The sequence below is a fragment of the Plecotus auritus genome (genome assembly GCF_963455305.1).
Source record: "Plecotus auritus genome assembly, chromosome: 8".
Classification (NCBI taxonomy): domain Eukaryota; kingdom Metazoa; phylum Chordata; class Mammalia; order Chiroptera; family Vespertilionidae; genus Plecotus; species Plecotus auritus.
In genome coordinates, this window is record NC_137782.1 from 76,535,560 (window position 1) to 76,547,719 (window position 12,160).

Consider the following 12,160-nt stretch of genomic DNA (forward strand, 5'->3'; position numbering starts at 1 on the left):
AGAATCATTGGAAATCTAAGCTAATGCCAGCAACCAACCCACCACCAAACTTTCTATTGTGTGGCAAAGGGCCAGGAAGTAGGGGACAATGTGCATTTCCTAAGCCAGTCAGGTTTTTTATTGTTTGCAGCTAAAAGCATTCAATAGATTAACCATCTGTACTTTAAACTAAGTCAAATAAAATGTCAATGTCACAGATGAAGGAAAACAAAAACACTCTAATATATTGAGGTAGTAAGCTAATTAAATCGTTTTCTTGCATTATTTTTATTTCTATTAGTACCATTATGATGTCCAATTACTTTTTTAAAGAAAAATAAATAAAAATGCAACAAAAATTTAAAATATTGAGTAAATATTTTCAAGACAGTATTTATCTCCTTCAACACTAATAAAATTTGAACATTAGGAAAGTTACCAAACACTGTATTCTTTTTATTATATTTGCATATCCAACTCACAGCTTCTTTTATGTAGCCACAACAAACCGTAGTACCAGACTTAGTCGATGCTGGCTAACCAAAACTATACTGAAACTACAGACAAGACAGGGAGAAATAAACTAAGTACAGGTTGATTTAGAAAACAGCTATTTGTGCTTTCCTGCCATATCTCTATTTTTGCCCAAGTGGTTCATATCAGGTGGCCATTTCTTTCTGGGAGCCTGTCTTATTATCTTCACTATGAGATAAGACCTGCCAAGGTAACATACACACCTATAAAGCAAAGCCTCTGGCCAGCACCCTTGCCTAAAGGCAGAGGCTAGGCCCCAGTTATTTTTGTAGGCCAATGTCATACACCTAGTTTTGTATGCATTACAGTTCATTTATTCTGAATATAAAAAATATTTTTCTTTCACTTAAGATATCTGAAACTCTGTGGTAGGCAGTTAGACAGACATGAGCAGAGCAAGGATGATGGGCCAGGTAGAGAAGGTCACTAGGGTAAAAAGCCGCAGGTACCTAGCAAGGGGCAAAACTGGAAAAACAAGGACCTCACCCCCAAGGTGACCTTTCCTCCCCTAGCATATCGCTGGTCATACAGTTTGGACCAGCAGTCACCAACTGGTGGTCCGCGGTCCGAAAGGTTGGCGACCGCTGGTTTGGACCATCCCATGACCTTTTCTCCCCTGAGAGGAAAAACAAGAGTTCAAAGAGTGGCCTCATGTGACTCCCATTTGGTCCCTTGCACAAACCACTCCCTTAAGCATTAACCCCAAGGGATAACATCTAGGCTCAGTTGTGTTTCACCTCCAGGCCCAGAAAAGTAGCAAAAACAGACAAGTAATGCCATGGCTGACCTCAGGTCCAGCTGCATTGACTAATGACCCACTTACCTTGTGCTGACCAATCAGTGGGAGACCACAACTCTGAAAGGAAACATCTAGAAAGCTGATTAATATTCTGTTGGGATTCTCCTCTGAGACTTTCAGATACATACCATCAAGACTGAAGGACCCAGTGAGGCAATCACTCTTGAGAGCATGAGCTTGCCTTTCTCCTTTTCCTCTTCTTCACCCCCAGGTGTGTTACCTTTACCTTCCTCTCTCCTGAGCTCCAAGGGCCCTTCTTTTGCCTCTGTAACTTGTTTCCTGAGCCCATTTCTTCTCCCACTCTCTTCTTCTAATTCTGTGACTTTCTAAATAAATTTTCTCTTATAGTTTGAGTTTTGTATCTGAATTCTTTCTCAGCCAGAACTCAAGTACCAAGGTTGCTGAACCAAGATTCAGTCTGACTCCAGCGGTCTAACACCTGATACTGTTTGGTCGCCAAAAACTCCATTTGAATCATAACTGAATTTACCTTTCAACCCACCTCTACCTACCTCCCTTACCACTCTCTTTCTCCATTACAAGATCCTACCCAGTGTAAATAACTAGGCAGCAATTTTCTTCCTTTTAGGCTCAGTGACATTAAAAATGAAGGCTACAATATCAAAGACTATTGTGTCTGGCTAAGGCAATAAGCCACCAAGCCTTTGAACATCCTTATCATTTTTGCTCCTTATAACAGCCCTGCTAGAGAGAATATCACTAATTCCATTCCAAAGTAAGAAAACTGAAACTCTACATGTCTAATTATTCACTGAATTCGCAGAAGTAACTGGCAATGGTCTGGACCAGGGGTGGGCAAACTTTTTGACTCGAGGGCCACAATGGGTTCTTAAACTGGACCGGAGGGCCGGAACAAAAGCATGGATGGAGTGTTTGTGTGAACTAATATAAATTCAAAGTAAAGGAGCGGAGGGGAGAGCAAAAGAACCCTCCGCTCTTTCGGCTCCGCGGGCCGGATAGAACAGCCGAATGGGTCGGATCCGGCCCTCGGGCCGTAGTTTGCCCACGGCTGGTCTGGACTCTTGACTTCTCTCTCTCTCTCTCTCTCTCTCTCTCTCTCTCTCTCTCTCTCTCTCTCTCTCTCTCTCTCACCACTCCATGTCAAAAATTCTCAAAAGACTTATCGTTTTCCTTCTTCTCCCTGACCAACCCAGCCCACACTATTCTATAATCCACTCTGTCATAGAAACTCCTTATCCAGGTCCACAGTCTGAGGTGCTAAATTCAATGGCCAGTTCTCTGTCCTTTTCGCTGTTTTCTCAGCAGCATTTGAACCAGATGTTGACTGACTGAAACATTCCTCTCTTGGCTTCCTAGTAGACACTCTCCTGTTTGTATCTCTGCCTCACTGGCTATCTCTTCTTTCTCCTTTGCTAGTTTCTCCTCCCACTTGTACATGTTGAACTGGACTAAGGTTCAGTTTTCAGAATTCTATCTCTTCTCACTCAGAAGTGAGCTCATCCAGCCACATGTATTTATATTCCTTTCGATGCCAATAATTTCCAAATGGGAATCTCCCTCCTGACCTTTGCATAAGCTTCAGACCCATATAACATACTCAACTATTAATTGTTCCTCATGCCATATCAAGTGTTTTATGGGAAATCCTCTTAAACAGTATGATGAGTGACTGGTTGAAATTTTTAAAAGTTGAAAATTCTCTGGGTGAAGCAGGGAATAAAAAAAAAACACCCACATTCCTTAAATATTTTATTTAAAACACAAAGGTTCATTCATTAGTCAATCTTTTCATATGAGACTAAAGTATTTTCTTTGAATGTGGGCTCTATATCATCTTTCTTGTATAATCTACAACACACTGAATTGTCCTATGATTTCAAGTTTAATTTTACCTAACATAGAACAAGGACACAAGGATACTAACATGCACTCTGAATGCAGAATGCCTCTAGATTTTTATGACTTTTTTCAACCTTTTACAGCTGACTTGCTCATATTTAATTCTATAGCATCTTCTTTATAAACAAACTATTTTTTCAAGTTAGTTTTCAAACAAACAACTCTCTTAGTTTTTAAACAGATAACTATTTTAAACTCAATATTCACTGGTGTGTATGAGACAATGAGTTATGCAATTACAATGATAAAAATAATGAGCATAATGAGGCCCCCGATGGCATATAATTCAATTGGAAGGAGTAAAGAAACATGGCACACTAAAAGATGTGCTATTAGCTTGGGTAAAATATGCTGACATCAGGTAACATATTTTATGGTAAAAATGGAAAGCACTGGAATTCCAAGTCCATTAAGGGGATATGGGCTAAGAAAGTTCTTGATTTCCACTTCCTACCTCTATCATCATGAAGCCATACCTTCTCCAGCTCTCCTCATGCCAGTAGATGACAACACTCAACTGCTAAAGCTAAAAGCTTTAATTTCTCTCTCTTCCTTACCAATATCTAAGGCATCAGTAATTCCTTTCTTTCCAGGAACTCTCAAAATATATCTTAGATATGTTCACCTCTTTCCATCTCCATCCCCATTGCCCACAGTCCAAGTTGTCATCTCCCAGCTGATATCTACCTGCCACAATCTACTGGATTGTAAAGGAGCTAGCACATACCTTCCTCTCCCACTTCATCTCACCACTCTCCCCTGCCTAACCTGCTTTAGGCACACTGACCCTCTTCCCCATTCCTCTAATATGCCAAATCCCCACCAGGCCACTGCACATACAATTCATTCTGCCTGGAACACTATTCCACTGACTCTGCATAAGCTCACTTCTTATTTTTCAGATATCACCTCAAATGTTATACACCCTTAGAGAGATCTCTATCGATCATTCTATCTGAAGAACTTGTTCTTTGAGACTTACTTCCATCTCTGACATCTAAGCTACTCTGTAACACACTATAATGAGTAGTCATGGAGGAGTTAAAAGAAGAGATGCAATGTTATCTCATCCACATTTACAAAGTTCTCTTGGGCTCCAGTGTGGAGAATGCATTGAAAGGGGAGGCAAGAATAGAAGTAGGCAAGTTATGATTGGTTGAGAAGAAGTATAGAGGAACCAGAATTTTCTATTAACTGGATAGGTGTATGGGTTTTATGGTAGTATACATGTCTAGAAATTATTAAATTGCTCATTGTATGCAAATTTTATTACACATTCTTAAAGGAACGAACGTCCTAAATTTTCTCACTCAGACAGCACAGGGGATGCAAAAACCCCAAGAAACAGAACCACACTGTTATCCACTTTCACCAAGATCTACTTATTAAAATGTTCATTTTCCTCCTAAATTCCTACTTTTCTCGAACAAAATAGTACAAAGATTTGAACCAAAATTTTTGACTGGAAAAACATCTGTCACTATGAAAGATGATTTATTATGCATATACATGTAAATCATATCAAACTATGACAGAAAGCATGAACCAGTATTAATAAGAGGCCAAAGCACATCAAATGACTCTGATGTGAGACACCCATCACAAACTATGTGCTAATGAACCCCCAGCCATAGATTGAACAAGAATGTTGTGGTTTTCAACTTCCATCCCCCAAACACCTAAGAAATGCCACACATGGACTCATGATGGTACACAAATGTATGAAATGCAAACAAAGAATGCATAACAATGAGAAACAGAAACCTGCAATTAGAATGTGTAAAAACCCTACATGAACCCAACATATACATTCCTTTATAACATACTCTACCACTCGAACAGCCATGTTAAGAGTCACTATCTAAAGCTGCAAGGCCCAAATCAGTAGCCATCAGACACATATAGCTATTGAACACTTAAAATGTGGTAAGGGCAAATGAGATATTGAATTTTTAATTTTATTAAATTTTAATTAATTTTAATTTTAAAACATACTCAGTTATATTATGGGAAAATTTTAAGTGTGTTTGGAATAACCTGTTATGTAAACTACTTTTTCAACTGTATATTTCAATTTGTATTTCAATTATGAAATACAAGTACAGACCAAATATTTACAATGAAAATTCAGTATCTAATTAAGATGTGCTAGAAGAGTAAAATACACACTTGCTTGGAAGACTTAAAAAAAAAAAGTTTAATAGCTCACTAATAATTTTTTAATTTTTACAATTTTAAGTGATATTTTGGATTCACTGGTTAAAATAAATAATTAAAATTCATTCCACCTGCCTATTTTTACTTTTTTAATGTAACTATTGGAAAATTTAAAAGGATGTATGTGGCATGCATAATATTTTTACTGGATCATACTACTTTAAAGCTTATATATCTAAATGCAAATTAAAGATATCATTATGATACATTAATGATTAATATTTCAAATACCTCCTGACCTTTTCATTTGATTGTCTTTTCTTCTTTAGTTGAATGAAATCTGTTTCCACCCTTTCTGCCAGCTCTAGTTTCCTCTTGTTTCTTTTAAATGCAGCTAAACTGAATCCTATAAAAGAAACATTAAAAATGACATTTGATAAATATTAGGACAATGAGGCCGATGCCATATCCTAAAGAGCCTTTTCCGGACAAATCCTTAAGAATGCTGGATAAAAGGTTTAAAAAGTCTTTTCAATGCATGCTAAAGTGGTAGGAAAATAAGACAAATACCCTTAGGTTAAAGAAGTAAGAAAAAGGTCAAATCCAGAGACACAAGTCCTGAGGGTATCTATATGCTACCCAGAAGTATCTGCCAATACATACCACCACCAACTTTAGTTTTGAAAGTCTCTGTGCATAAAGGACAAGAGATGAAACCTGGGGACAATGCAACTCAAGGAAACATACTGGAGATTATCCACAAAAAAAGAAACAAACTCCAAAAAGTGCTATGCCCAGTAAAAGGGAAAATCAGAAAGGCCATCATATGCAAAGAAACAGGAAACTTGCGAGTCTCAGCCTTGGATTTATATGTAAGGGAGGAAAAGTCTTCCTAGATAATTCATGACCAAGGGCTTTCAGATAGGTTTAGGGAAGAATTCATTTTAGTGACCTAAAATTAAAAAAATAATAATAACTCAAAAATCTCAATGTGCTAGTGCCTCAACAACCCATAAAACACAAATGCAAATACTCCCTGGAAAAAATCCTTAACTTACCACACTTCAGAGAATTCCTACGTTTCAATTAACATGAGCCTATAGTTTTAAAATAATTCACAAAACACATGAGAAATAAACCATCAAGAATAAAACTTTGCCAAATATCAGCAAGCATAATTCAACTTAAACCTACGAAGACCTCAGATACTGAAATAATCAAATACAGACTATAAAACATGTTTATGCTCATGGAAAGAAAGGGATAATACTGAAAATATAAATAAGGAGCAAAAGATGATAAAGTGATCAGGAAGACTTGAAGTAGAACCAAATAGAGCTTCTAAAAGTAAAAAAAATAATAATTAAAAATGTAAAACGATATACAGATATAAAAAGCCAATTAGATTCAACTGATAAATGAGAAATTACAAAGTAGAATATAACACTGCAGATATTACCAAAGTTTTCTGATAATGGCATTAAGGAGAGATGTAAATCAAGCCCAGAGCCCATTAAAAGTGGCAGTTCTCTCACTGAAAGTAGAGACACTTCCCAGTGTGGGAAACTGGGGATTGGAAGAGCTAACACACTGCTAGGGTTGGCCAGAACTATGCAACTCTGCACCTACTCTCTATCCCAATACCAAGTATATTCAGGCAAGACTGTCTTAGATTATGGCATAATAGGAGGGGTGGCGGGGAAGAGGAGTAGAAAGAGGAGGGAGAAAAAGGGGATTGGGAATATTGGAAAGAAATTTTGGGTTGACTGGGTCCTTTGCATAGATTTACAAACATGTGACTTGGGTAGGTCAGGGGATAATAAACTTTTAACTAAGTTTAAGTATATTCTGATTAACAGTGTGTGAAATAGAAAATATATAGTGGTCTTTGTCCTGATTCCTGGCACAGAGCTCTTAAAACCTTTATAATTTCCTAGGTGATAAGAGCACTATGATCACCTTTAATCCTAACACTGGGTCTTTGACCCCAGTTCCTGAAAGCTCCTAACTCTCTTGGAATTTCCAGGATGATATGTCTTTTGTTCTGATGAGGCAACTCTTGGTGGGCTTCTGAATAGCTTCAGGATGGGAATGGGTCACCAGAAAGAAAAAGCCATGATTAAAAACTTGGAACTTTCATCCAGCCTTATCCCATCCTCAGGAAGGAGATAGGGATTGGCTATTGATTAATGTACTATCATGCCTACATGATGAAAACTCCATAAAAATCGCTAAAGTACAAAGCCTGGAGAGCTTCCAGGTGGCTGAATACATCTATGTGTTGGGAAGGTGGTACTTGCCAACTCCACAAGGACAGAAGGTCCTGCACTCAGGACCCTTCCAGACCTTGTCCTATGTATCTATCTCTAATTCTGGCAGTTCATTCATATCCTCTAATATGCTTTGTAATAAACTGGCAATCCAGTAAGTAAACTGTTTTCCAGTGTTTTCTGAGACACTCTAGCAAAAAGGGGGCCATGGGAACTTCTAATGTATAGCCAGTCAGTTGGAAGCACAGGTGACAACCCGGGCTTGTGATTGGCATCTAAAGGGAAAGTGCAATCTTATGGGACTGAACCCTTAACCTGTGGAGTTTGTACTAACTCCAGTTAGTGTCAAAATTAAATTGAATTGCAGGACACCTGGATGGTACAGAGAATTGGTTGGTGTACAAAACTCCCACATGTTATATCAAAAGTGATACAGGGAGTTGTGAGTGTAACAGTAATATGCAAGTAAAAGAGAAAGAAAAAGAGTGTTTTTTCCATTCACAGTACACACACACTTGGCAAAAGAAAAAGCAAAAAATAACATCTGGAAAAAGATACCTTCATCCTAGGCCATGGGTGAGTCTACACAAATAATTATTTAAGGGCAATAATAATCATACAGTCAAAGATAATCAGGAGCCAAGGAAATAAGGCACCATGAATAATAATAAGAAGAAGAAAATGTCAATGTGTACCACATATAATGAAATTATCAGGCACAATATAAAGCAAGTATCCTTATAATGATTAAAGAGTAAACAAAAAACATGTAAACATATCTATTTCATACTATAAAGTAAATTAAATTACAGATTCTTAAAAAAATAGAACTTCTAGAAATGAAAAAGCAGATAACCAAACTTAAAATCTCAATGTATGTGCTTGGTAGTTGACAGGATATAAAAAAAAGAAATTGGTAAATTAAAAGCCTGAGCAGAAAAAAATTTACCCAGAATGTACCTAAAAAGATAAAATGATGAAAAACACAGAAGATTAAGAAACAAGGAAGATAATGTAATGTATATATTTAACTAGAGGCCCGGTGCACGAATTCATGCATGGGTGGGGTTCCTCGGCCTGGCTGGTTATCGGGGCTGATAGGACTGTCTTGCCCAGTCCTGATAGGGCTGATTGGGGCCGGCCAGCCAAGGGGAGGGACTGCAGGAGGTTGGCTGGCTGCGGGAGGTTGGCTGTGGGAGCCCAATGACCACCAGGGGGAAGCTCCTGCATTGAGCGTCTGCCCCCTGGTGGTCAGTGAGCATCATAGCTACTGGTTGACCGAACAGTCGCTTAGGCTTTTATACATATAGATCAGAATTTCAGAGGTGAAGATAAAAGAATGGAAAATGGCTACAGGGTTCCCTAGAGTAGAGTGAGGAAAACAATAGCAAAAATGCTGACAGAGTTTTGGTAAATGCTCACCATAGGAGAGACAAAGTTTAAAGTTTGAGACTTTTCACGGAAACCCCAGAAAGGCCTATACATATATCTTAGGAATAAATAAATAAATATCCATGGACACAGACAATAATGTTGTAAAGGCCTAAGGGATGGGTTGGGGGAGGGGAGCAGAGATGGTGGAGGGAACGAATGGGGGAAAAAAGGGAGACATATATAATACTTTCAACAATAAAGATAAATTTTCAAAATAAGGGTAAAATAAATAAAAGCTTTGAAAGAAAAAAAGAAAACAAGTCTAGGTTTAAGAACAAAATTAAAATAGACTCAGTTTAACAAAGCTTAAAACCAGGCTGTGACAACATCAAGGTTATCTGCAAATAATTTAATTACATGCTAGGATAAAACTCAACATCATTTAAATGAAGATAACAAATCCATAGTCTCTAAAATGTATCATCCACAATGCCTGAGTTGCAATATAAACAATTATGAGATCTGCAACTAAACAGGAAGATATGATCCAAAGTCAAGAGGGGAAAAAAAATCTATCAATGGATTGACCCACAGGAGATTTGACTTTGGGTGGTGGACACAAGGTACAATGTACAGATCTTGTAACAATAGAAATTCACACCTGAAACCTATATGTTCATGTTGACCAATGTCACCCTAATAAATTTATTTTTTTAAAAGAAATTGACCCAGATGACCTAGATTTCAGAATTAGTAGTCAAGAATTTTAAAATAACAATAATAAATATGTTAACAATGAGTATAATGAGTGAAGACATGGGAATTTTGAGAGAGATGGAAATTGTATTTTAAAAATGGAACTTTATAACTGAAAGCTATATTTTATATTTTTTAAAATCATTACATAAGATTAATATTAGACAATATTAATGATGAAGAAAAGATTAGTGAACTTTAAGACAATTCAACAGAATTCATACAAATGAAAGTGTAATGGTTAATTTTCTGTCAACTTGAGTGTGTAGCAGGTACCCAGATATTTGGTCAAATATTATTCTAGATATGTCTGTAAAGGTGTGTTTGATGAGGGTGAGATTAACATTTAAATTGGTAGTCTGAGTAAAGCAGATTGCCCTACCTAATGTAGGTGGACCTTATTCAATCAGTTGAAAGCATTCATAGAACTAAAATGTAAACTCTCCCCTAAGTAAGAGAGAATTCCTTTTGCCTGACTACCTTCCTACTGGAACATGGACTTTTATTTGCCTCTGTTCTTGAGCTAAAACATCAGCGTTTCCTGGGTCTCAAACCTGCCAGCCTTCATAATGGAACTACATGACTGGCCCTCCTGGTTCTCAGGCCTTTGGACTTGGATTGAAAATCCAGCTTCTTGACTGACCCTGAAGATCCTGGGACTTGTCAGCCTTCATAACTACTAATCGTTCATAATAAATCTTTTAAGGTGAGTAGATAAATAGATAGGCAGACAGACAAACAGAAAGATAGATCTTCTATTGGTTCTATTTCTATGGAGAATCCAGAAAACACAGAGAAAAAAGGATGAAAAAGTAAGAGCTTCAATAACAAGTGGCAGCACAAAATATTTTAATGTAAGTAGAACTGAAATCCTAGAAACAAATGAGAGAAAACACTAAAAAACAAACAAAAAGTCTGAGAAGTTTTTCCTTATTTGATTAAAAACTGTAACCCACAGATTCAACAAGCACAGTAAAAACTAGGCACAAAGAAACCACACCTAAGCATATCATGTTTAAAATGCTGAAAACCAAAGATAAATGAGTAATTCTTAAAAGCAGTTAAGAGAAAAAAGAAAACACATCGCATACAGGGAAACAATAATAAAAATAATGTCTGACTTCCAATCATACCAAAGTAATCTAGAAGATAATGTACTGGCATCATCAAAAGTGCTAAAAGATACCCGGCTGATGTGGCTCAGTGGTTGGGCATCAACCTATAAACCAGGAGGTCATAGTTCAATTCCCAGTCAGGGCACATGCCCAGATTGTGGGCTTGGCCCCCAGTGGGGGACATGCAGGAGGCAGCCAATCAATGAGTCTCTCTCATCATTGATGTTTCTATCACTCTCCCCCTCTCTCACTCTCTCATCATTGATGTTTCTACCACTCTCTTCCTTTCTCACTCTCTCATCATTGATGTTTCTATCACTCTCTCCCTCTCCCTTCCTCCCTTCAATTATAAGACAGAACAAAATTCTGAAACATACTACAACATGGGTGAACCCTGAAAACATGCTAAGTGAAAAAGGCAGACACAAAAGGACATTGTATTGAGACAGCATAGGAACTTGGGCCTGAAAACAGAAAATACCAGGTGCCCAGGAAGCGAAGTGAAAATTAGGTGATCAAAAGAAAATTGAGGTAAGCTGACCACAAAAATGTCACCACCCCTTCACTCCCATTCAAAAATGCAGTATCTAATTTTATCTCCCTTCTAACTACCTGCTTAAACTACTGACCTGCAGGTACAACTGATTAAGGTTTGACCTATAGGACCTTCCTAGGGTGGCAGCAATGAGCAGTCTGCCATCTTGCTCCAACAGTGCCACGCAATGCAGCTGGAAAAGGAAGTCAACCAACCCTGAAATGGAAAATTCTGCAAGCCTGCCTTTTTCAAAACGCCCGCCTTTTCGCAGAAGCCCACTTTGTCCCCAGCATATAAAAGGAAGCCAAGCAGAGCCAGTCTCCCCCACTTCCCCTTCCACGAGCCAGTTCAGAGGACCTTCCTTTCCTCTGTGCTATCTCCCTTGTGCTTGAGCATAAGCTTAATAAAATCTGATTGGGGATTTCTCTGGGATTTCCTCTCGATTTCTATCTTGGGGAACCCAAGAACCCCAATGCCAGTAACAGTATGACTCCACTTATAGGAGGGCCCTAAAATAGACAAATTCAGAGAGGAAAAAATAGACTAGAGATTTCTAGGGGCTCACAAACAAGGAGAATGAGTACTTGTTTGACAGGTACAAAATTTCTGTTTGGGATGAATATGTTGTGGAAATCCATGATGGTTACACAACACTGTGAATGTGCCTAGTACCACTGAATTAAAACTGTTAAGCTAGTAAATTTTAACTTATGTATATTTTACCACAATAAAAAAAATAATGAATAAGAAGTACAAAAGA

The 12,160-nt window shown here is 37.7% G+C and overlaps 1 protein-coding gene across 3 annotated transcripts in view; it reads right to left on the reverse strand.

Moving 5' to 3' along the window:
- The window catches only part of TASP1 (taspase 1), a 279,716-nt gene that overhangs the window by 184,813 nt on the left and 82,743 nt on the right, over window positions 1-12,160 (reverse strand). For all 3 annotated transcript variants that reach the window (XR_013961358.1, XM_080683016.1, XM_080683017.1), the window contains one exon: window positions 5,650-5,756. Coding sequence is in view for 2 of the 3 variants with exons in the window: in XM_080683016.1 (XP_080539142.1) it covers window positions 5,650-5,756 (107 nt within the window). In the remaining variant the exon portion in view is untranslated. The remainder of the gene's footprint in view (window positions 1-5,649; window positions 5,757-12,160) is intronic.